Source organism: Heptranchias perlo, chromosome 39 (genome assembly GCF_035084215.1).
Source record: "Heptranchias perlo isolate sHepPer1 chromosome 39, sHepPer1.hap1, whole genome shotgun sequence".
In the NCBI taxonomy this organism is placed as follows: Eukaryota; Metazoa; Chordata; class Chondrichthyes; order Hexanchiformes; family Hexanchidae; genus Heptranchias; species Heptranchias perlo.
The window spans coordinates 6,285,725-6,312,103 of NC_090363.1; the positions used below are offsets into that span (position 1 = coordinate 6,285,725).

The 26,379-nt window shown below is 49.3% G+C and overlaps 2 protein-coding genes across 2 annotated transcripts in view; one reads left to right on the forward strand and one right to left on the reverse strand.

Moving 5' to 3' along the window:
• Positions 1-1,103: 1,103 nt before the first annotated feature.
• On the reverse strand, positions 1,104-18,122 carry apom (apolipoprotein M). The gene is made up of 7 exons (XM_067973702.1): positions 18,073-18,122; positions 15,343-15,629; positions 10,578-10,726; positions 7,795-7,865; positions 6,376-6,486; positions 4,340-4,438; positions 1,104-2,604 (listed from the first exon to the last, which is right to left on the reverse strand). Exons 2-7 carry the CDS (start codon positions 15,598-15,600, stop codon positions 2,585-2,587), a joined length of 708 nt encoding a protein of 235 aa, XP_067829803.1. The 5' UTR covers positions 15,601-15,629; positions 18,073-18,122; the 3' UTR covers positions 1,104-2,584.
• A 367-nt stretch (positions 18,123-18,489) lies between these two features.
• LOC137304984 (large proline-rich protein bag6-like) overlaps positions 18,490-26,379 on the forward strand; it is an 89,617-nt gene continuing 81,727 nt past the window's right edge. Inside the window, exon 1 of the mRNA XM_067973758.1 lies at positions 18,490-18,727. The gene's annotated coding sequence lies outside the window, so the exon portion shown is untranslated. The remainder of the gene's footprint in view (positions 18,728-26,379) is intronic.

The window sequence follows — 26,379 nt, forward strand, 5'->3', positions numbered from 1 at the left end:
TACATTGACTCCTCATCCCCCTACATTGACTCCTCATCCCCCATGTTGACTCCTCATCCCCCTACATTGGCTCCTCATCCCCCTACATTGACTCCTCATCCCCCTACATTGACTCCTCATCCCCCTACATTGGCTCCTCATCCCCCTACATTGACTCCTCATCCCCCTACATTGACTCCTCATCCCCCATGTTGACTCCTCATCCCCCTACATTGGCTCCTCATCCCCCTACATTGACTCCTCATCCCCCTACATTGACTCCTCATCCCCCTACATTGGCTCCTCATCCCCCTACATTGACTCCTCATCCCCCTACATTGACTCCTCATCCCCCATGTTGACTCCTCATCCCCCTACATTGACTCCTCATCCCCCTACATTGGCTCCTCATCCCCCTACATTGGCTCCTCATCCCCCTACATTGACTCCTCATCCCCCTACATTGGCTCCTCATCCCCCTAGGTTGGCTCCTCATCCCCCATGTTGGCTCCTCATCCCCCTACATTGGCTCCTCATCCCCCATGTTGGCTCCTCATCCCCCATGTTGGCTCCTCATCCCCCTAGGTTGGCTCCTCATCCCCCTACATTGACTCCTCATCCCCCTACATTGACTCCTCATCCCCCTACATTGGCTCCTCATCCCCCTACGTTGGCTCCTCATCCCCCATGTTGGCTCCTCATCCCCCTACGTTGGCTCTTCATCCCCCATGTTGGTTCCTCATCCCCCTAGGTTGGCCTCATCCCCCATGTTGGCTCCTCATCCCCCATGTTGGCTCTTCATCCCCCTACATTGGCTCCTCATCCCCCTAGGTTGGCCTCATCCCCCTAGGTTGGCTCCTCATCCCCCATGTTGGCTCCTCATCCCCCTACATTGGCTCCTCATCCCCCATGTTGGCTCCTCATCCCCCTACGTTGGCCCCTCATCCCCCTACATTGGCTCCTCATCCCCCATGTTGGCTCCTCATCCCCCTATGTTGGCCCCTCATCCCCCTACATTGGCTCCTCATCCCCCATGTTGGCTCCTCATCCCCCATGTTGGCTCCTCATCCCCCATGTTGGCTCCTCATCCCCCTACATTGGCTCCTCATCCCCCATGTTGACTCCTCATCCCCCTACGTTGGCCCCTCATCCCCCAACGCCTCAAATTTAAAGTTCTCATCTTTAAATTGCCAGTTGTCCCATTACTTGATGAAAGCTAGCTGCCCCAGCCACTTCTTGTTTCCTCCCCGTCTCTTCTGTGTCTCGCTGGGGTACGTCCATATGTGCACTGGTGACCCTTGCCCAAATGGCCACTCCTCCTACTTCAATTTGGGCAGCAAGTATTGGCAGGCTATTTGACTAGGGTGGGCATTGCATTCAAGTCTGAACCTCTCCTCAACCAACACTCACGCGCACACAAACTTTCCAGCAGTCACCAGGAGCGGGAACACTGGCTAATTTTGACGTTTCTTGATTTACCCTTTTCATATCATTTACTGTTTTAGATATCTCTATCAGGTAATCTTATAAAGCTATATAAGATACTAAATGATATGGAATGAGTAAATCCAAAATCCAAGAAGGCATTCAGCATGCTTGGTTTCATTGGTCAGAACATTGAATACAGGAGTTGGGATGTCTTGTTCAAGTTGTACAAGACATTAGTAAGGCCACACTTGGAATACTGTGTACAGTTCTGGTCACCCTATTATAGAAAGGATATTATTAAACTAGAAAGAGTGCAGAAAAGATTTACTAGGATGCTACCGGGACTTGATGGTTTGACTTATAGGGAGAGGTTGGATAGACTGAGACTTTTTTCCCTGGAGAGTAGGAGGTTAAGGGGTGATCTTATAGAAGTCTATAAAATAATGAGGGGCATAGATAAGGTCGATAGTCAAAATCTTTTCCCAAGGGTAGGGGAGTCTATAACGAGGGGGCATAGATTTAAGGTGAGAGGGGAGAGATACAAAAGGGTCCAGAGGGGTAATTCTTTCACTGAAAGGGTGGTGAGTGTCTGGAACGAGCTGCCAGAGGCAGTAGTAGAGGCGGGTACAATTTTGTCTTTTAAAAAGCATTTGGACAGTTACGTGGGTAAGATGGGTATAGAGGGATATGGGCCAAGTGCAGGCAATTGGGACTAGCTTAGTGGTATAAACTGGGCGACATGGACATGTTGGGCCGAAGGGCCTGTTTCCATGTTGTAAACTTCTATGATTCTATGATTCTATAATTGCCCAATGCTGTAAAACTTTTTCCCCCCCAACACTGTGCAACAGCGCAGCCTGTGGGCAGAGCGGCGGTACTGCAGCACACGAAATGTAAAATTATAAACATAAAAAAAAAGACTAGATTAAACAAAAGAAAGGCTTTCCATTTCCTTTTCTCTCCTCTCCCCCTCCGTCAATCCAAAAGGCAGGAGGGCATTTGTGGATTTTTTTTTTTCTTTGCTGTTCCCATGTGGAAAATTCAAGTTAATCATCAAATAATAACATTTAGTCGTGTAAATTCACTCCACCAAGGACATCCCAGTGTCGACTGCAGAGAAGGCCGGCCACGAATTCGAGTCATGATGCACAAGGTAACGCAGGTTGAAAATTGTAACTCAAGAAATCTCACAAGGTGCTGCAAGAAGAAGGAGAAAAAAAAAATACTGCAATTTCAAAAAGATAACCCGTGGAATTTAACTCGCATTTTCAATGTCTTTATTGAATTATTTTCTTCTTCCTCCTCCTCCTCCTGCTCCTCCCTTGAAGGTGCTAACCTTGCTATTTGATGCCACGGGCAATGGCAAGCTATTCTTCTTGTGTTTTATTTTATTCGTTCATGGGATGTGGGCGTCGCTGGTGAGGCCGGCATTTATTGCCCATCCCTAATTGCCCTTGAGAAGGTGGTGGTGAGCCGCCTTCTTGAACCGCTGCAGTCCGTGTGGTGAAGGTTCTCCCACAGTGCTGTTAGGAAGGGAGTTCCAGGATTTTGACCCAGCGACGATGAAGGAACGGCCGATATATTTCCAAGTCGGGATGGTGTGTGACTTGGAGGGGAACGTGCAGGTGATGGTGTTACCATATATGAGCCTGGACAGTGAGTGTTGGCAAACTATTTAACCAACGACAACTCCACAGCCAAGAGCGAACTGGTCTTCAGCTGATGCCCGTACACTGGATTTAATGTGGGACCCTTACGACAAGGTATCACATTGGGTGCTTCCCACACCAGATGGTGTCAGCCATGGCTCATGGGGGTAGCACTCAGAAAGTACTGCTCTGGAGACTTGAGCACAAAATCCAGGCAGACGCTCCCAGTGTTGCACTGTCGGAGGTGCCGTCCTTCAGATGCGATGTTAAACTGAGGCCCCGTCTGCCCTCTCAGGCGGATGTAAAAGATCCCGTGGCCACTATTTCGAAGAAGAGATGGGGGAGTTCTCCCCCGGTGTCCTGGCCAATATTTATCCCCCAACCAATATCAGATTATCTGATCATGATCTCATTGCTGTTTGTGGGATCTTGCTGTGCACAAATTGGCTGCTGCGTTTCCCACGTTACAATGACTACACCTCAAAAAAAGTACTTCATTGGATGTAAAGTGCTTTGGGATGTTGTGAAAGGTGCTATCTAAATGCAAGGTTGTACTTTTCTCATGGACGACATTTTGGTGACTACGTGGAGCAAGTTGCTGCTGTTGTTGTCAGTGGGCAGTTGCATCGTCTGGTGAGGGACTGGGCTAGGGTGAGATTCGGTCGTTGCTGAGTCAGCTGGGGTGCTTCTCTTGACCTCAGTTCCCCCCCCCCCCGGGGCAACAAACAGGCATGGTTCTTGCTGCCGATTGCTATCCTGCTGGAAAGTGTCCCCGTGGGTGTCGGGTTTGGGTTGGGCTGGGCTGTCATGCCCTCCAGGGTCAAATAGCCTTCCGATACTCAAGCTGGGGCTTCCCACATTCAACACGCTCGCCAGGTGCTGGGCACGACTATCGGGAAATTCTTCATTCTAAGCCGTGAATTTCCAACCATTAAAATGAAGGGTCGGAAAATCACAGACTGGGGAGGTGGGTGGAATTTCCTGATGTGTGCTTTCGGCCTCAGTACCCAAGTGCGCACTAGAAGCACGGCCGTTTGGGTAATGAGGCCGGTGGGAACTGATTATGGAAACCGAACCCCGTAAAGTTTTTAGGGGACTCGCTATCCTACATCTCAACGCAGCTTCGAGGACCAGGAAACACGGAGGCATCTGATTAACAACTTCCATTAATAAACACGCCGATATGCAAACCAACCCCAGCACAAGCCTGCACCTTCAGGAGAGAGGGGGAGAGGAAGCCGAGGCGTCCAGAACTTAAGGGGACGAACGCCGTTGCCACTAACCTTGGGCCCGCTCCAGAACTAGGAAGGCCGCCATGTCCAAGCAACTGGCCCGATGCACGAACTCCAGGCGCAGGTCGTCGGTCAAGGTCGGGGATCGGCCTGTATTCGGAGAGGAGGAAAACAAGAGGGAGAGAGAGGTTTTAATGATATCGCGGCCCCTGTATATCAACAGAATGGCAGTGAGCGATCGATGCCTCGACAGTCCTCGTACTTCGCAGGTGGCAGGTGCAGAGTTACTGCTTCATGGCGGGCAGCCCCTCCCGTGGCATTGCTCGCGGTGAGCCGGGGGATCTGGAGCTTTGTAAGGTGGGTCAGTCTTTTACCGCGTAGTCCACTGTGTATTATTCTGCGGCTGAGGTTTAACTTAGCCTGTCCCTTTGAGGCCGCAAAGTTCAAGCACTGTAACGTTTCGAGGTCAGTTGGATTAAATCTCGACAACTTTCCTTTGTATAGCCCCGTTCACCCAATAAAAGTGGTACCTCCCCAAAGTGCTGCAGGGAAGCAGAAAATAAGCAGAGATTCAGGAACGGAGGAGGAGAAATTAAGGGGGCGGTGACTGAAAGCTGGGTTTTTGAGGAAGCTTTTGAAAGAGGGGAGAGTGGTCGTGAGGCGTGGGTGGAATGTTTCAGAGCCTGGGGGTTAAAATGGGGTCAAAGCCCTGAAAGCGGAGCAAAGAGAAGAGGACAAACCTGAACCAATCTTTTCTTGGCTCCCAATGGCTACTAGTTACATATAGCAACGGGGGGGGGGGGAGGCCATTCAGCCCCTCCAGTCTGTTCCGCCATTCAATTAGCGCATGGCTGACCTGTATCTTAACTCCATCTACCCTGCTTGGTTCTGTAACCCCTTAATACCCTTTACCTAACAAAAATCTGTCAATCTCAGTTTTGAACATTTCATTTGACCCTCAGCCTCAGCAGCTTTTTGCGGGGGAGAGAGTTCCAGATTTCCACTCCCCTTTGTGTGAAGAAACACTTCCTGACATCACCCCTGAACGGCCGAGCTCTAATTTTAATGTTACGCCCCCTTTGTTCTGGACTCTCCCCCACCAGAGGGAATAGTTTCTCTCTATCTACTCTATCAACTCCTTTAAACACCTCAATTAGATCACCCCTTAATCTTCTATATTTGAGGGAATTACAAGCCCAGTCTATGCAACCAGTCCTCGTAATTTAACCCTTTAAGCCTTACATAGAAGTTACAACACGGAAACAGGCCATTCGGCCCATTCAGTCCGTGTCGGTGTTCACCCTCCACGCGAGCAAATTGTTCCAATCACATTTATCCACCCTTGTTCCCATATTCTTTCCACCCCTTCTCCTACCCAATCTAATCTTGAATGTTGACATAGTCTCTGCCTCGACCACTAACCCCGGAAGTGAATTCAGAACACTCTGTGTGAAGATGTTTCTCCTGCCCCTCTGTTCTAAATCTCTCGCATTTAATCTTGTCTCTTGGGCTCCTGGTTCTTGATGTCGAGGGGCTGCTCTACGGCTCTACACTTAAATCCATCAACCTCCCTGACTGCCCCCTCAGACCAGGTCTACTGCGACGGAACCTGGCTGGGTTGAGCTGAATTTTCTTTTCCCCGTGTCCTCTCCATCACCAAGTGTTTTCTTCCACCTTCACGACATTGTCCGCCTCCACTTCTGCCCCTGCTCCACCGCTGCTGAGACTCCTACAGCACATCTTTATTACTTCGAGGCTCAGCTTCTCTAGTGGACTCCTAGCCAACCTCACTGCTTCTACCCTCCGCAAACTGCAACTCGTTCACAATGCTGCTCAAACTCTCTCTACACTGTCCCATCAGACATTCCCAGGGTCAGGTACAGCACGGGTTAGATACAGAGTAAAGCTCCGTCTACTCTGTCCCATCAAACACTCCCAGGGCAGGTACAGCACGGGTTAGATACAGAGTAAAGCTCCCTCTACACTGTCCCATCAAACACTCCCAAGGCGGGTACAGCACGGGTTAAATCCAGAGTAAAGCTTCCTCTACACCGTCCCATCAAACACTCCCAGGGGCTGACTCCTACCATAAAGCATCAGCCGCCTGAAGGTCTCCAAACCTTCTTCCTGGGTCTCCAGCAGAATGATATAATTGTCACCGTCCTTCACGAAGAGCTCTGTTTTCTGTTCAGGACGGCCTTGAATAAAAAGACAAACGGAACAGGGGTGTAAGAACCAAACAACCTGATCAGCGGCTTTGACAGCATCAGGGGCTCTTTTCTTGATTGCCCACCTAACCCTAGCTTTGGCCAGCTCATCCGTCTCTAGTTGCTACAGATAGAGACCATTAAAACCCAGTCCCAGAAGGGGAAAGGACAGTGTCTGACCCACTGTACCACCCAGTCCCAGAGGGGGAAAGGACAGTGTCTGACCCACTGTACCACCCAGTCCCAGAGGGGGAAAGGACAGTGTCTGACCCACTGCACCGCCCAGTCCCAGAGGGGGAAAGGACAGTGTCTGACCCACTGTACCACCCAGTCCCAGAGGGGGAAAGGACAGTGTCTGACCCACTGCCCCACCCAGTCCCAGAGGGGGAAAGGACAGTGTCTGACCCACTGTACCACCCAGTCCCAGAGGGGCAAAGGACAGTGTCTGACCCACTGTACCACCCAGTCCCAGAGGGGCAAAGGACAGTGTCTGACCCACTGTACCACCCAGTCCCAGAGGGGGAGAGGACAGTGTCTGACCCACTGCCCCACCCAGTCCCAGAGGGGGAAAGGACAGTGTCTGACCCACTGCACCACCCAGTCCCAGAGGGGGAAAGGACAGTGTCTGACCCACTGCACCACCCAGTCCCAGAGGGGGAAAGGACAGTGTCTGACCCACTGTACCACCCAGTCCCAGAGGGGGAAAGGACAGTGTCTGACCCACTGTATCACCCAGTCCCAGAGGGGGGAAGGACAGTGTCTGACCCACTGTATCACCCAGTCCCAGAGGGGGGAAAGGACAGTGTCTGACCCACTGCACCACCCAGTCCCAGAGGGGGAAAGGACAGTGTCTGACCCACTGCACCACCCAGTCCCAGAGGGGGAAAGGACAGTGTCTGACCCACTGCACCACCCAGTCCCAGAGGGGGAAAGGACAGTGTCTGACCCACTGCACCACCCAGATCAATTGAAAATTTCAAAACTGAAATTGACAGATTTTTGTTCGGTTAAGAGTATTAAGGGTTGTGGAACCAAGGCGGGTAAATGGAGTGAGGATACAGATCAGCCATGATCTGATTGAATGGCGGAACAAGCTGGATGGGCTGAATGGCCTCCTCCTGTTCCTATGTATAATGCTCCTGCGTATATTATACAGCAGCACACAGCACATTACTGGGGAGAACCCTCGAGCCTATATAAAGGTACATTCTGTTTGCTTGGTATGAAGCTGCAAGTTTAATGATTTGAGCTGTGAAGTAGTTGCAGACTCTGGTGGATTCCCGCCCGACTCGTGCTCACCTTCGAGGACCATCTCCTGCGTCACGTTGCTGATGTGATAGGTCCACTGACGAGACAAACAGCTGCTCGCTCTGTGGATCAACAATAAAACGTTACAGGCGTGATCGCTCTCTCGCCTCCGCTGCTCAAGACGCTGATTTATGCCGGGGCACAGTTCCCCGGGCAACAAACAACTCCTGCGTGAACTTCACGTGAATTAGATCAGGGCTGGAACTGAGCCGTACAGACCTCAGGTGATCCCTCGTCAGTCCAGAGTTAGCTGATCTCAGCTGGAGCAGCAGTGCACTGGGTATAATGCTCCACTGTACAGCAGTGCACTGGGTATAATGCTCCAGTGTACAGCAGTGCACTGGGTATAATAATCCTATGTACAACAGTACAGTGGATATAATACTCCTGTGTACAGCAGTGCACTGGGTATAACGCTCCTGTGTACAGCAGTACACTGGGTATAATAATCCTATGTACAACAGTACACTGGGTATAATGCTCCTGTGTACAGCAGTACACTGGGTATAACGCTCCTGTGTACAACAGTACACTGGGTATAATGCTCCTGTGTACAGCAGTACACTGGGTATAATAATCCTATGTACAACAGTACACTGGGTATAATGCTCCTGTGTACAGCAGTACACTGGGTATAACGCTCCTGTGTACAGCAGTACACTGGGTATAATGTTCCAGTGTACAACAGTACACTGGGTATAATGCTCCTGTGTACAACAGTACACTGGGTATAATGTTCCAGTGTACAACAGTACACTGGGTATAATGCTCCTGTGTACAACAGTACACTGGGTATAACGCTCCTATGTACAACAGTACACTGGGTATAATGCTCCTCTGTACAGCAGTACACTGGGTATAATGCTCCTGTGTACAACAGTACACTGGGTATAATGCTCCTCTGTACAGCAGTACACTGGGTATAATGCTCCTGTGTACAACAGTACAGTGGATATAATACTCCTGTGTACAGCAATACACTGGGTATAACGCTCCTGTGTACAGCAGTACAGTGGATATAATGCTCCTGTGTACAGCAGTACACTGGGTATAATGCTCCTGTGTACAGCAGTACAGTGGATATAATACTCCTGTGTACAACAGTACACTGGGTATAACGCGCCTGTGTACAACAGTACACTGGGTATAACGTGCCTGTGTACAACAGTACACTGGGTATAATGCTCCTCTGTACAGCAGTACACTGGGTATAATGCTCCTGTGTACAGCAGTACAGTGGATATAATACTCCTGTGTACAACAGTACACTGGGTATAACGCGCCTGTGTACAACAGTACACTGGGTATAACGCGCCTGTGTACAACAGTACACTGGGTATAACGCTCCTCTGTACAACAGTACACTGGGTATAACGTTCCAGTGTACAACAGTACACTGGGTATAACGCTCCTGTGTACAACAGTACACTGGGTATAACGCGCCTGTGTACAACAGTACACTGGGTATAATGCTCCTGTGTACAGCAGTACACTGGGTATGATGCTCCTGTGTACAGCAGTACAGTGGATATAATACTCCTGTGTACAACAGTACACTGGGTATAACGCGCCTGTGTACAACAGTACACTGGGTATAACGCTCCTCTGTACAACAGTACACTGGGTATAACGTTCCAGTGTACAACAGTACACTGGGTATAATGCTCCTGTGTACAGCAGTACACTGGGTACAATGCTCCTATGTACAACAGTACACTGGGTATAATGCTCCTGTGTACAACAGTACACTGGGTATAATGCTCCTGTGTACAACAGTACAGTGGATATAATACTCCTGTGTACAGCAATACACTGGGTATAACGCTCCTGTGTACAGCAGTACAGTGGATATAATGCTCCTGTGTACAGCAGTACACTGGGTATAACGCTCCTGTGTACAGCAGTACAGTGGATATAATACTCCTGTGTACAACAGTGCACTGGGTATAACGCTCCTGTGTACAACAGTACACTGGGTATAACGCTCCTGTGTACAACAATACACTGGGTATAACGCGCCTGTGTACAACAGTACACTGGGTATAACGCGCCTGTGTACAACAGTACACTGGGTATAATACTCCTCTGTACAGCAGTACAGTGGGTATGATGCTCCTGTGTACAGCAGTACAGTGGATATAATACTCCTGTGTACAACAGTACACTGGGTATAACGCTCCTGTGTACAACAGTACACTGGTTATAATGCTCCTGTGTACATTATACACCAGTACACTGGGTATAACGTTCCTGTGTACAGCAGTACAGTGGATATAACGCTCCTGTGTACAGCAGTACAGTGGATATAATGCTCCTCTGTACAGCAGTACACTGGTTATAATGCTCCTGTGTACAGCAGTACACTGGGTTTAATGCTCCTGTGTACATTATACACCAGTACACTGGGTATAACGCTCCTGTGTACAGTATACTCTGGAACTCTGGGTATAACACTCTGCCTTCAATTGAGAGTAAAATCGGGCAGGGTGTAAAACCAACGTCACACCCGATCCCGGCAGTTTCCCGACGGGCGGGTTAGGTTAAAATTGCCCCCCTGGCTAGTGTCAAAGGTCTGAGTTACAAGGAAAAGGCGGGAGAAACTGGGCCGTTCAGCCTGGAAAGGAGGCGTCTGAGAGGTCATCTTAGACTCGTAGAATGATGTAGCACAGATGGAGGCCATTTGGCCCCTCGTGCCTGTGGCGGCTCTTTTGACCAGATTGGGAGGTGCGAGTGCGGTGAAATCCAAGCCTGTAATAATCAGTGAGGTAACGTACTGGATGAGACGGAATTCTCCTCGCAGCAACAGCTTTTCCTTGGCCTCCATGGGCGTGAGCAGGAAGACCGCGCTGTCCATGGCCCCGAATCTGAGCAGCGAGGCCTCCGAATCTGCTGCCACCATGATGAAGTGCCATTTGCCGGAGTACTGCGGGAGGAAGGGAGACAAACAACATTCAGGGTAACGCTGCAGTGATCACAAGCAAAAACCGTCTCCTGTTAACAGCAAGGGTTCAGGTGGGAGCGGTTTTAAGCTAACTCGCTGGATCGGGTGGGTCGCTGGTTTTACAAACCCCTTCCAATATTACTCTCCATTGACTTCAGTGGACGTCAAGGCCTTGGAGAGGGTGCAGAATGCATTTACTAGAATGGTACCGAGGGATGAGGGACCTCTCTATGTGGAGAGACTGGAGAAGCTGGGGTTGTTCTCCTTACAGCAGGGAAGGTTAAGGAGGGATCTAATAGAGATGTTCAAAATCATGAAGGGTTTTGATAGAGTAAATAAGGAGAAACTGTTTCCAGTGGCGGGAGGGTTGGTAACCAGAGGATACAGATTTAAGGTGATCGGCAAAGGACTCAGAGCTGACCTGAAGAAACAATTTTTTTGCAACCCTCCCAAAGCAATAAAGGCTAACATGCCGTTTGCCTTCCTAATTGCTTGCTGCACCTGCATGTTAACTAAATAATCACATGATAGGGGAAAAAAACAATTCGAAACACAAGAATGGCACAAAAATAAAATATTAAGATTTGCATATTCATGAGATAAACATAATAATAAGTCTCAAATTTTCAAGTTTCAGATTAAGAGGTATATTCCAAACCCCTCGATTAGATTCCAGTCTGTAACTCACTCCCAGGTATCCATTATTCTATATATAAACCATCTGAACCCCTCGATTAGATTCCAGCCTGTAACTCACTCCCAGTGTATCCATTATTCTATATATAAACCATCTGAACCCCTCGATTAGATTCCAGCCTGTAACTCACTCCCAGTGTATCCATTATTCTATATATAAACCATCTGAACCCCTCGATTAGATTCCAGCCTGTAACTCACTCCCAGTGTATCCATTATTCTATATATAAACCATCTGAACCCCTCGATTAGATTCCAGCCTGTAACTCACTCCCAGTGTATCCATTATTCTATATATAAACCATCTGAACCCCTCGATTAGATTCCAGCCTGTAACTCACTCCCAGGTATCCATTATTCTATATATAAACCACCTGAACCCCTCGATTAGATTCCAGCCTGTAACTCACTCCCAGGTATCCATTATTCTATATATAAACCATCTGAACCCCTCGATTAGATTCCAGCCTGTAACTCACTCCCAGTGTATCCATTATTCTATATATAAACCATCTGAACTCATCGATTAGATTCCAGCCTGTAACTCACTCCCAGTGTATCCATTATTCTATATATAAACCATCTGAACTCATCGATTAGATTCCAGTCTGTAACTCACTCCTGGGTATCCATTATTCTATATATAAACCATCTGAACCCCTCGATTAGATTCCAGTCTGTAACTCACTCCCAGTGTATCCATTATTCTATATATAAACCATCTGAACCCCTCGATTAGATTCCAGCCTGTAACTCACTCCCAGTGTATCCATTATTCTATATATAAACCATCTGAACCCCTCGATTAGATTCCAGCCTGTAACTCACTCCCAGGTATCCATTATTCTATATATAAACCACCTGAACCCCTCGATTAGATTCCAGCCTGTAACTCACTCCCAGGTATCCATTATTCTATATATAAACCATCTGAACCCCTCGATTAGATTCCAGCCTGTAACTCACTCCCAGTGTATCCATTATTCTATATATAAACCATCTGAACTCATCGATTAGATTCCAGCCTGTAGCTCACTCCCAGTGTATCCATTATTCTATATATAAACCATCTGAACTCATCGATTAGATTCCAGCCTGTAACCCACTCCCAGATATCCATTATTCTATATATAAACCATCTGAACCCCTCGATTAGATTCCAGTCTGTAACTCACTCCCAGTGTATCCATTATTCTATATATAAACCATCTGAACCCCTCGATTAGATTCCAGCCTGTAACTCACTCCCAGTGTATCCATTATTCTATATATAAACCATCTGAACCCCTCGATTAGATTCCAGCCTGTAACTCACTCCCAGTGTATCCATTATTCTATATATAAACCATCTGAACCCCTCGATTAGATTCCAGTCTGTAACTCACTCCCAGTGTATCCATTATTCTATATATAAACCATCTGAACCCATCGATTAGATTCCAGCCTGTAACTCACTCCCAGTGTATCCATTATTCTATATATAAACCACCCGAACCCCTCGATTATCCAATATCCATCTGGCAGACATGCTGTGACCTTATTTTTCTAAATAATTAGAGGGTCTTTGTTCAGCTGCCATTGGCAGTTTGCCCTCTGTTTATAAGTAACCTATTGGAGCTCTTTCTGGAATCAGTAGCTTAGGCCCAGAGGTCATAAGCACCACTGAAGACCTTGGAAGTCCTGTCTGTTTTGATGAATGTTCACACACAGTAAACTCCACCTCAGTGCCATGTAGGAGTTGGTGCAGGGTGATAACGAGGAAAGCTCCAGTTAGCGTTTCCAGGAAATGTACAATAATTTACCCGAGGAGGGGAACCATCTGCCCCCGACCTTTACAGAAGAACTTGCATTTACGTAGCGCCTTTCACGATCTCAGGACATCCCAAAGCGCTTTACAGCCAATGAAGTACTTTCTGAAGTGTGGTCACTGTTGCAATTAGCAGCCAGTTTGCACACAGCAAGGTCACGCAAACAGCAATGAGATAATGACCAGATCATCTGTTTTTTTAGTGATGTTGGTTGAGGGATAAATATTGGCCAAGGCACCGGGGAGAACTCCGCTGCTCTTCTGTGAAATAGTGGCCGTGGGATCTTTTACGTCCGCCTAAGAGGGCCTCGGTTTGACATCTCCTCTGAAAGACGGCACCTCCGACAGTGCAGCACTCCCTCGGTACTGCACTGGAGTGTTGGCCTAGATTTTGTGCTCAAGTCTCTGGAGTGCGACTTGAACCCACAACCTTGTGACTGAGGCACAGCTGACATGGTGTACCTGTCTGCGGGGGGAGGGTGAAAGCAGCAGAAGCTCTGCTGAGTCCCTCCATCAACGGTACAGCACAGATCAATTGCTCAGCCTATTGGCGAATAAAGGTAAAAAGAGAACTGCCTAGATTCCTCTGGCAGCTCAGATCAGCCATGATCGAATTGAATGGCGGAACAGGCTCGATGGGCTGAATGGCCTACTCCTGTTTCTATGTAACAGGCCAATATTTATCCCTCAACCAAGACAACTAAAACAGACTATCTGATTGTTATCTCATTGCTGTTTGTGGGATCTTGCTGCGTGCAAATTGGCTACTGCGTTTCCTACATTACAACAGTGACTACACTTCAAAAAAAAGTATTTAATTGGCCGTAAAGCGCTTTGAGACGTCCTGAGGTCGTGAAAGGTGCTATATAAATGAAAATCTTTCTTTTATTTACGTTCCCAGCGGGCAAATGAGCCATTCCCATGGAGTAGTAGCCTGGTACAGAAACCCAGACAGTCCCAAGTTTGATTCTCCCTGTTTCTGTTGAGCTCAGCAGTGTTAGAGGGAGCTGTAACCATCCCGAGAAAAGGCAGCGTGTCCTGTGCAACAGGGAACCTCGTCTCACGGTTTAAAAAAAAAACACTCTTCCATATTTGTTTATAACCACACAGCGCCACCTCCAAATCGCGTTGACACGCAGCATCGCGACGCTTGAGAAAAATGGCGCGCAATCCATTCTGTTCTTCTTCCTTAACAGAAGGTGCATAACGACAAGGTGGGGCAGCTCTTGTCTTTGTGCGATAGCGTGCGGGAGATTATAGCCAGTCGAGCCGTCGGCCCGTTTTACACCGCTCCCCCGTTTTTATTTCCATTGAAGTCAATCGGGAGAGACGTATGACGGGCTGCCGACACGCTATCGTCCGTTTTTACACCATCGCACAAAGTCAAGATCGGCCCCAATGTCCCTTTAAGTTGCGGTGATGTCCACACGATATCTTTGGGCGAGGGTGTTCTGTGCCAGTAAGACGTACAAACACTCAGTCCATTTGACTCCCTCTTCCTCTGCGAACCGTTGCCCCCTTCCCACTCCCAGTCCAGCCACGGTCTAGTTGTTGAGTGGAGAGTTTCTCAAACTTCTATCTCCCTCCCTTCCTATTACATGTTTGACCATTTTATCTTCTCCTTCGGACCCCAATTATCTCCCCTCCGCCCCCGGTTTGCTCCGACTCGCGCTGCTGTGTGGTACTGGCCGCCCTTTTGGCACCTTGGCCAGGTAGGTGACCGTTCTTCTTCACTTGGGTCTAGACAGCGAGCGCACAGCCAGCCGTCCAACTGTGGAAGACATCAGAGTCGAACCTGATCCCCTACACACCCACACACATACCCCCACACCCACACTTTCCTGCAGGCTAGCGATCCAGCATCAGGAATTCAAGGCTCACTTCTTTGTCCTTCCCTAAACACAGAGGCGTGCCTATGTCACCCACAGTTGACATCAGACAACCCAGTGCAAGCCGGGAAATCCAACGTGGCTTAATCCCACATCCAATACCCGTACGTACCCATCCAGGCAATCGGACGAGAGGCTGGTTTTGAGGTTTGAAGAAAAACTGTGCCGGACTTATTATTTTCAAAAACGTGTTTCTTTTCTTTTACCTGAGTTTTGTTGAGACTCCCGGCAGACACTTTGTCGTCATAATGACACTGCCAAAGGGCTTGCATGGCGAGTCCGAAGATATACATCATCCACGACCACAGTCTTTGGTACATGATGGCGAAAAGTAATTGAAGAAACAAGAGAGGAATCGATCCAACAGATCGCAGACTTATGACTTCACAGACCAAGTGGACACCAACTGTGGTGGACACTAGATGCTGGGTATTATGTAACAACACTGCAATTATTAACCGCATTTCCCAACAAGGATGAACCTTGAGCAGAGCTGGGGAGAAAAATAAATGTCACTCAGCAAAGGCCAACCTCCAGGAGTTAAGCTGCCATTTCCTGCTTTCAGTCCGTGTCCTTCACGTCAAAAATGAAAGACTCATTCCTTTACAAGTTGTGCTTCATTTATAAAAAAAGATAAATTTGTCCACGTATTCGGGAGAGATACTTTCGTTTGAAGCAATCACGTGACGCACATGATGTAAATGTTGTCAAAACTCTGTCACTAAATGAGACGACGTAATTGTGAAAATTGACGCTCGGTTCTCTTGGTTATTCACTGCCCCCCCTACCTGCTCCCCTTGCCAGCAAGCAATTGATATCTTAGCCTTTATTTCAAGGGGGTTGGGGTATAAGAGTAAGGAGGTCTTGCTGCAATTTATATAGGGCTCTGGTGAGACCACACCTGGAGTACAGTGTACAGTTTTGGTCTCCTTACCTAAGGAAGGATATACCTGCCGTAGAGAGGGGTGCAACAAAGGTTCACTGGATTGATTCCCGGGATGAGAGGGTTGTCCTATGAGGAGAGATTGAGTAGAATGGGCCTCTACTCTCTGGAGTTTAGAGGTGATCTCATCGAAACGTATAAAATTCTTAGAGGGCTTGACAGGGCAGATGCTGAGAGGCTGTTTCCTCTGGCTTGGAGAGTCTAGAACTAGAGGTCGTAGTTTCAAGATAAGGGGTCGGACATTTCAGACCGAGATGAGGAAAGATTTCTTCATACAGAGGGTTGTGGATCTTTGGAATTCTCTACTCCAGAGGGCTGTGGATGCTCAGTCGTTGAGTATATTCAAGACTGAGATCGATGGATATTTGAACACTAAGGGAATCAAGGGATATGGGGATCGGGCGGGAAAGTGGAGTTGAGGTTGAAGATCAGCCATGACCTTACTGAATGGCGGAGCAGGCTCGAGGGGACGAATGGCTCCCCCTAACTCCAACTCCCCGACAGAACTCCAATACTCCTGCACAAATTAACACGCACACCCATCAACGACCCACGACCTTTGCCATTCTCCACTGGCTTTGGTTCCCGGTGAATTGATTTCAAGATCCTTGTTTCCAAATTCCTCCAGCATTTCCCCACCAACCTGCTTCAACCACCCTTTTGACACGTCCGCCATCTGGCCCTCCATCACAGGACTGGTCTGAGGGGGCATGGGACCGCCACACTGACCAGCCTGTGATTAGTCTGATTGGTCTGTGACCCCCCCCCCCACTGACTCTGGCTGTGATTGGTCTGTGACCCCCCCCCCCCACTGACTCTGGCTTTGATTGGTCTGTGACCCCCATACTAACCCTGGCTTTGATTGGTCTGTGACCCCCATACTAACCCTGGCTTTGATTGGTCTGTGACCCCCAAACTGACTCTGGCTTTGATTGGCCTGTGACCCCCACACTGACCCTGGCTGTGATTGGTCTGTGACCCCCACACTGACTCTGGCTTTGATTGGTCTGTGACCCCCATACTGACTCTGGCTTTGATTGGTCTGTGACCCCCATACTGACCCTGGCTGTGATTGGTCTGTGACCCCCACGCTAACCCTGGCTGTGATTGGTCTGTGACCCCCACACTGACTCTGGCTTTGATTGGTCTGTGACCCCCACACTGACTCTGGCTTTGATTGGTCTGTGACCCCCACGCTAACCCTGGCTGTGATTGGTCTGTGACCCCCATACTGACTCTGGCTTTGATTGGTCTGTGACCCCCACGCTAACCCTGGCTGTGATTAGTCTGTGAACCCCACACTGACCCTGGCTGTGATTGGTCTGTGACCACCATAGCAACCATGGCTGTGATTGGTCTGTGACCACCATAGCAACCTGGCTGTGATGGGTCTGATTGGTCTGCAACACCCCCCTCACCCCCAACACTGACCCTGGCTGTGATTGGTCTGATTAGCCTGTGAACGCCCCCCCCCCCCTCCTCACTGGTCATGGCTCTGATTGGTCTGTGACCCCCACACTGACCCTGGCTCTGATTGGTCTGTGACCCCCCACACTGACCCTGGCTTTGATTGGTCTGTGACCCCCAAACTGACTCTGGCTCTGATTGGTCTGTGACCCCCACACTGACCCTGGCTCTGATTGGTCTGTGACCCCCCACACTGACCCTGGCTCTGATTGGTCTGTGACCCCCCACACTGACCCTGGCTCTGATTGGTCTGTGACCCCCCACACTGACCCTGGCTCTGATTGGTCTGTGACCCCCCACACTGACCCTGGCTCTGATTGGTCTGTGACCCCCCCACACTGACCCTGGCTCTGATTGGTCTGTGACCCCCCCACACTGACCCTGGCTCTGATTGGTCTGTGACCCCCCACACTGACCCTGGCTCTGATTGGTCCGTGACCCCCCCACCCTGACCCTGGCTCTGATTGGTCTGTGACCCCCCCACACTGACCCTGGCTCTGATTGGTCTGTGACCCCCCACACTGACCCTGGCTGCTGCCAAGTCTCTGAGATTCTTCCAGAAGGTGCTCGAATGATCCAGCCAGGACCCAGAAGCTGTCTAGTGCACGCCAGCGCCTGGTAGAAAACAAACAGGAAAGAATAAATTCGCCAATGCTAACCTAATAGAGAAAGAAACATAACAATAATGTGGAGATGGAATAAATAACGTTGAGAGACAGTTGGAAAAAAAATCCTTAAATGAAGCAAAATAACACACAACAGTTTTTTTTTAAAAAAATTATCCCGTTGCTTTCTGAATCATTTTATAAGATTGATTAATAATGTACTAACAATCCATGATGGTTTTTAATGCCAGTGACCTGCTATTAAATGAGTCGCTTTGACAGGCAACGCGCAGGCCAGCTGCGGTATCCAGGCAGCCCCCGGGGGGAGAGGTCCTGGCGCGAGTCAGTGCGCAGGCGCGGCCGCTCTGACGGGTGAAAGAGCGGCGGAAGGTGAGCGGCCTCGGCCTGGAGACGGACTGAGCCCGAGGCGAGGCGCAGAGTGCAGTGGGAGACCGGCGGACACACCACGGGAGAGGGCGCGGCCCGGCCCCTCCGCTCGCAGGCTTCAGAAAAAAAAAACCCGCACTCCCCCCCCCCCCCCCCCCCCGCCAGAAGTTGGAGGAGAGCGGCACGACGGTGAGTGCTGCGCAGGCGCACAGAGGGGGCGAGAGCTTTCCCCACCCCCCCCCCCCCCCCCTCAACAAAAAAAATAATCAACTCCTGGCCGGACGGAAGATCAGAGGGAGACCCGGGGGAGGATCAGGGGGAGGATCAGGGGGAGAGGATCAGAGGGAGACCCGGGGGGAGGATCAGGGGGAGAGGGGGGAGGATCAGAGGGAGACCCGGGGGGAGGATCAGGGGGAGAGGATCAGAGGGAGACCCGGGGAGAGGATCAGGGGGAGAGGATCAGAGGGAGACCCGGGGGGAGGATCAGGGGGAGAGGGGGGAGGATCAGGGGGAGAGGATCAGAGGGATAGGGGGGAGGATCACGGGGAGAAGATCAGAGGGAGGATCAGGGGGAGAGGATCAGGGGGGGAGGATCAGAGGGATAGGGGGGAGGATCAGGGGGAGAAGATCAGGGGGAGAGGATCAGGGGGAGGATCAGAGGGAGGATCAGGGGGGGAGGATCAGAGGGGGAGGATCAGAGGGGGAGGATCAGAGGGAGGATCAGGGGGGGAGGATCAGGGGGAGAGGATCAGAGGGAGGATCAGGGGGAGAAGATCAGAGGGATAGGGGGGAGGATCAGGGGGATAGGGGGGAGAAGATCAGAGGGATAGGGGGGAGGATCAGGGGGAGAAGATCGGGAGGATCAGGGGGAGAAGATCAGAGGGATAGGGGGAGAAGATCAGAGGGATAGGGGGGAGGATCAGGGGGAGAGGATCAGAGGGATAGGGGGGAGGATCAGGGGGAGAGGATCAGAGGGATAGGGGGGAGGATCAGGGGGAGAGGATCAGAGGGATAGGGGGGAGGATCAGGGGGAGAAGATCAGAGGGATAGGGGGGAGGATCAGGGGGAGAAGATCAAAGGGATAGGGGGGAGGATCAGGGGGAGAGGATCAGAGGGATAGGGGGGAGGATCAGGGGGAGAAGATCAAAGGGATAGGGGGGAGGATCAGGGGGAGAGGATCAGAGGGATAGGGGGGAGGATCAGAGGGATAAGGGGGAGGATCAGGGGGAGAGGATCAGAGGGATAAGGGGGAGGATCAGGGGGAGAGGATCAGAGGGATAGGGGGGAGGATCAGGGGGAGAGGATCAGAGGGATAGGGGGGAGGATCAGGCGGAGAGGATCAGAGGGATAGAGGGGAGGATCAGGGGGAGAGGATCAGAGGGGGAAGGGGGAGGATCAGGGGGAGAGGATCAGAGGGGGAAGGGGGAACGGAGAGGGGGAAGGATCAGAGGGATAGGGGGGAGGATCAGGGGGAGAGGATCGGAAGGGGGAGGATCAGAGGGGGAAGGGAGAGGATCACAGGGAGATGATGAGGGAGAGGATCAGAGGGGGAGGATCACAGGGAGATGATGAGGGAGAGGATCAGAGCGAGAGGGGGAGGGTCAGAGGGGGAGGGTCAGAGGGGGAGGGTCAGAGGGGGAGGGTCAGAGGGGGAGGGTCAGAGGGGGAGGGTCAGCGGGGGAGGGTCAGAGGAGAGAGGATCAGGATCACAAGGGAGGATCAGAGGGAGAGTGGGGAGGATCAGAGGAGAGAATCACAAGGGAGGATCAGGGGGAAAGGGGGCAGGATCAGAGGAGAGAATCACAAGGGAGGATCAGGGGGAAAGGGGGGAGGATCAGAGGGAGAGGGGGGAGGATCAGAGGGAGAGGGGGGAGGATCAGAGGAGAGAATCACAAGGGAGGATCAGGGGGAAAGGGGGCAGGATCAGAGGGAGAGGGGGGAGGATCAGAGGAGAGAATCACAAGGGAGGGTCAGAGGGAGAGAATCACAAGGGAGGATCAGAGGGAGAGGGGGGAGGATCAGAGGGAGAGGGGGGAGGATCAGAGGAGAGAATCACAAGGGAGGGTCAGAGGGAGAGAATCACAAGGGAGGATCAGAGGGAGAGGGGGGAGGATCAGAGGAGAGAATCATAAGGGAGGGTCAGAGGGAGAGAATCATAAGGGAGGATCAGAGGGAGAGGGGGGAGGATCAGAGGAGAGAATCATAAGGGAGGATCAGAGGAGGAGGAGGATCAGAGGGGCAGGATCAGAGGAGAGAATCACAAGGGAGGATCAGAGGGAGAAGGAGAGGGGGAGGATCAGAGGGAGAAGGCGAGGAGGAGGATCACAGGGAGAGTGGGTGGATCAGATTGACAGGGAGAGGGGGAGGATCAGAGGGAGATACACATTCAGGGGCAGAATGGGGTAATAGATGGACATTCAGAGATGGGGGAAATAGGTGGACATTTGGAGATGGGGAAGAGGAGCACTAGAAAGACAGATGGGATGGATAGGCTTTTGGGGAGGGGGGGATTACAGGGACTGACATGTTCAGAGAAAGATGGAAAGAGAGAGGGTCGTCACCCAGTGAGACATCCATCCATCCATCTATCAGTGGAGCTCATCAGTTCCAGCACAGAGTGGTTCATCACACTGGAGAGGAGATTTAGAAAAAGATTGAGATTTAAGATAATTGGGGGTGGGGGGGGAGATGAGAATTTTTTTAATGCAGTTATGATCTGGAGTGCACTGCCTGAAAGGGTGATTCAATAGTAGCTTTCAAAAGGGAATTGGATAAATACTTGAAAAGGAAAAATTTGCAAGGCTTGGGGAAAGAGCAGGGGGAGGGGGACTAATTGGATAGCTCTTTCAAAGAGCCAGCACAAGCTACTGTTGAATCCGCTTGCACCACCCTTTCAAGCAGTGCATTCCAGATCATAACAAATAATAATCATTGGTTTTATTGAGTATTGTGTCACTGCAGTAGTCGTGACAAATGTTACTGATGCAGCACGGTAGAGATCGGGCCCACTTAGCTGTCAGAAGCAAGGTAGCCTCTATACATACACTCAGCAGGTCAGGCAGCATCTGTGGCAAAAGGGGGGGGGGGGAAATTAACGTTTCATGTATGTAACCCTTTGTCAGAACTGAAAGATCTGGCAGATGAACGGTTTACAAGAAGGAGCAGAGTAAGAGACAGGGAACTAAACCACTACCTCCGCATTGACATGTTAAAATGTTGGGGTGGGGGAGAGTGCAGAGCCTTTTCTGCAAAGTTTATTTACTCAGGTTAGTGAACATGGTGACACATTGGTAATTTTTTCTGATTTTTAAAAGAGAAAGATAAGTGAGTAAGTGCACTTTGTGAGGGGTTGAACGAGACAGACTAGTGGGACCCAGGTTCCAACCTCATCTATGCTGAGCTATCAGATCTCAGCAAGGGATGGGAAACCTTATTTATGAGGATTGTCTTGAGACAGTGGAGCTATTTCCACTGGAGCAGAAAAGGCTAAGACGAGATTTAATTCTTTTTAACAGTGTGAAGGGTTTTGAATAAGGAAGAGCCCTTTCTAAACTATTTTTTCTGTTTAGGAAGTCAGTGACATAGGATGTCATAGGAATAGGAGGAGACCATTCAGCCCCTCGAGCCTGTTCTGCCATTCAATCAGATCATGGCTGACCTGTATCTTAACTCCATCTACCTGCCATAGTTCCATAATTCTTAATCCCTTTGCCTAACAAAAATAATAACCTTGCCTAACAAGGGAGGGAAGGGGACGGGGGGAATGACCACATACACAAGAAAAGAAAAAGAATGCCCTGTAAACTGATCAGGTGGAGAATAGGGGATTGTTGAATGACAGATTTGATCGTGCAAGACAAAAGGAGGCATGGCGAGAGAATTTAGACAAATAAAATATCTGCACGAGACCCTGGGAATGTGTGAGTAATTGAGGAAGGATATCTGCTTGACGAGGGAAGCATGAAAAGCTGGCAAAATGAGCAGGCTGCAGTCGTCCTGGAGTCTGGTGAAGAAGAAGGCAGGTTGACACCAGGGGTGCAGACCACTGCCGGCAGTGTACTGAAGTGGGGCATCCCCACCCAAGCATCAACTCACTCCCCCCATCCCCAAAAGTGCTGGTACACCCATCCTACATGACCTTAAGGCCTGACGTTTGTAATGTCAAAATCAAGGCCAGAGGGGTGCAAAGTGCTTAGTGGACAGATGAGGCGCTGTTCCTTGAGTTTGCATTGTTCCTGAGCTTCATTGGATGTAGAAAGCCACGATGGGAGCGGGACAGACAATTAAAGTGGCAAGCGACCGGGAGCTCAGGGTCACGCTTACAGACAGAACGGAGTTGTTCAGCAAAGCGATCGCCTAATCTGCGTTTAGTTTGGGAGCAATGAACAGAGTGTGCTCGGTTGGAGGAAGTACAAGTAAATTGCTGTCTCACCCGGAAGGAGTGCTTGAGGCCTTGGACAGCGGTATGAGACTAAACTCCTAATTTTCACCTCTTCCTCCACGCGGAAGATTTCCACTGTTTATTAGGCAGATCCTCACAGTAACTGGGCTGACGTCAGCCTCTCGGCAGTAGTGGGAGGAGGTAAAGCTGTGCCCTACCAAGCTGTGGCATTGGTGGATGAACGTGCCATGCCATCTGAGTAACAACACTTTCAATAAGTTTCTAGATGCTTGTGTATTTGCTTTCTGGGTTCTGACGGTGCGCTAGGATGGACAGGCAAAGGTTGCAGCCTTTGCTCCGTTCCTCTTGGTGACAGGACTTTGTATTGGTGGGTGGGGTTGGGATAAGCCTAGCTTGGCTCTTTGGTGCAATGAAGATCTTGATGCTGGGCAATAATTTATTGATCTTAAGCCTGTCTCTGATAACGAATGAATAACTTGTTACCTCACAGTGAAGTGGGAGGGTATGTTATTCTCCCTGTTTAAATACTGAGGGTTTTAAAAGAACTCTGTTGTTGAAATTTATTTGTTGCTCATGAGGGCACATCATTAGGAAGGGGGAAAATATTCATCCTTTTATATCTCCTTCCAGCCTCTCTTGAGGTCAGAGTGACCAGCACAACAGTGAATCTTTTGCAACAGTTGTTACTACACATACAGCTTAAGGAATGAGGTCCTATTAAATTCAACGCAGAGTATAATCGGGCAGGTTGTAAAATCAGCATTGTACCCGATCCCATCGGATTCAAAATGGGCGGGTTAGATTAAAATTACCCCCTACTGTCAAAGGTCTGAGTTATGGCTGGAGAAACCGGGCTGTTCAGCCTGGAAAAGAGGCGCCTGAGAGGTCATCTTATAGAGGTGTTAGGGACTTGGAAAAGGTCAATCCAGAATATTGCTTTAAATTGTAAGAGTAAGACAATGAGACATAGGTTCAAACTAGCAAAAGGCAAATTTGATTTAATATCAGGGAATTCTTCGCACAGGGTGACTAATACATGGAATAGATAGAGTACTGGAGGCAAAAACCTTGGAATTTTTAAAGGAACAATCAAATGCAGCAATGGGGTCAGGATCTTTCTGGATGAATGAACTACAATGGACTGAATGGCCATCCACATCCATAATTATCTTGTGACATGAGAAAGTAAGCAGCTTACTGGTACCATTTTAAGCTGGGGCGTGGTGTGGCATGTTAGCATCAAACAACTCGGCTACCGGAGGATATGCTCCCTTGATTTCTTTCCCCCACCCACTGTGGTGGAGTTGGGGATCTTACCTGCGCTGCCGTAGCATCGTACCAGATGTCACCCCACAGGATGGAGGTGAAATGTTGGCAGGGCAGTCATGGCAAAGGCTGCTGTGTGCTCTTAATGGCTGACCTCGCTGCTGGGAGAAAATAGAGGCATGTGGCAGCCTAATAAAGTTGCCAAAAGGTTGCAGTGCAGTTCCTACACTGAGTGACTAAATGGCGTCATATGTACGTTGTACCTGTGGGGTGGTAGATCATTTAAAAAAAAAATGGACAAGAGTGCGACATGTCTGAATTTTACTATAATGGACAAATGTAAAATTCATAACTCTTGTGCCTTGATGCTTTTCATGATTATTTTTGATTGCTGTTGTGCAAAATCCTGTTCTGATTCTCCTGCCCCGTGGACCAGTTCCTTCACGCAAAGAACAGTCTTGTTTTTTGAGCTCTTCCTATGCTGGAAACATGATTAAGTTTTTGAGGGCTAGAAGGTTTATCAAGTCAACTCCTATTCTCTTTCCCAAACACTGCGGATCTCATTTCCTCACTGGAGTTTGAGCTGTCTGTTGCCAGGGATGACGTTGGGGGGGAAAAAAAAGGCAAAATCTGTACCCCTTCACTTTTTTCAGCGGGCCATTGTGTGTTTAAAAGGATGTGGTACCAGCAGTGTTCTGTACTGTAAGTACCTGAAGCATTCTGACTACACTGCTTATTCGTTGCATAATTTTGGCAGATTAGGCTGTTCAGGTTTGTGGAGGGATTATTAAGAAAAAATGTTCCCAAGAGTACCTTAAAGGGGAAGGGCATCTGGTTGAATTGTATTTTTGGGAGAAGGACTAAAAGCACTTGTGGCAGTACACCACCAAGGTTGGTAGAAGGGCCAGGACCTCGTAGTGAAACATATAGACCAGGAAGGCTGTCTGTTTAGTCCCTAGTCTGCAATGACTTAATTGATCTCGGTGGGAGTGCGATAATTGGCCACCAAGATTAATAGAAGGGCCAAAACCCCATACTGAGAAGAAGACAGGGTTGACTCAAGTTATGGGCTTGGCTTTTGTAAGGATTTGAAAGTTGTTGAGGAGAAAAGATGTGTTTGCCTGGAAAGCGGAAACTGGGATTCTTGGAGGTCATTTAGCAATGAAGATGATGAGAGTTGCGTTTAAGGTCGTCGGAGACAATGAGGCCATGAACGTTAGCAAGTGAAGGACTAAATTAAATCACTACAGTCGGGTCTGAGGCGTGGATTCAATCTAGTGGGGGCAGATTTAGGACTGATGTTAGGATGTCCTTCACAATGATCAACATGTTGAATAAACTTCTGGATAGGGTAATTGGGTCAAAAATACAACTAGATGATGAATCATAGTAGGTACAGCACAAGAGGAGGCCATTCGGCCCATCCTGACTGTGCCGGCTCTTTGATAGAGCTATCCAATTACTCCCGTTCCCCTGCTCTTTCCCCATTGCCCTGTAAGTTTTTTTCCCTTGTAATAGGGACACTGTAGTTTCTTTCTGGATGGATGAGCTAGGACAAATGACTCTACGTGTCTGTACGTTTCTCATGATTGTGACTCATTGGAGCACCAAAGGTAAGAGGTGGCAGCTGCTTTTAGACTTGCGAGCGACACCAAGAAACTCTTTGAATTGAATTTACTTGTGTGCCCTGTCCCTTTTTATGCCCTGTTTTATGCCTCGGTGCTACTGATTGAAGGCAGACTCTTTATGCAACAACAACCCCCTCACCGCTACTTAAAGGTCTGCTCCAATGATGGCGTGAATTGGAGATGCTTTCCACAATCCACAATGCCTTCAGCTGCCTAGGTCCCAAGCTCTGGAATTCCCTCCCTAAACCTCTCCGCTTCTCTACCTCTCTGTGCTCCTTAAAACCTACCTCTTTGACCAAGCTTTTGGTCAGCTGTCCTAATATTTTCTTATGTGGCTCGGTGTCAAATTTTGTTTGATAATCGCTCCTGTGAAGCACCTTTGGGCGTTTTACTACGTTAAAGGCACAATATAAATGCAAGTTGTTGCTGTTGTGCCAATGTATGGTGTCATTGCAGCAAAGCCACATGATGGTACATGGGTGGGGGAGGAAAGAACAACATGCAAACTGTCTCCAATGGGACAAAAGTATGGGGACAATGGGTGA

Bases quoted from the DNA above. Each gene is read 5' to 3' on its own strand.
- apom (XM_067973702.1), bottom strand. From the start codon at position 15,600: ATGCGGTTAATAATTGCAGTGTTGTTACATAATACCCAGCATCTAGTG. The intron at 7,866-10,577 runs GTACGTTACCTC...GTTGATCCACAG, and splicing joins GGAGAATTCCGTCTCATCCA to AGCGAGCAGCTGTTTGTCTC. The intron at 6,487-7,794 runs GTGAGCACGAGT...TTTTTATTCAAG, and splicing joins GCAGGAGATGGTCCTCGAAG to GCCGTCCTGAACAGAAAACA.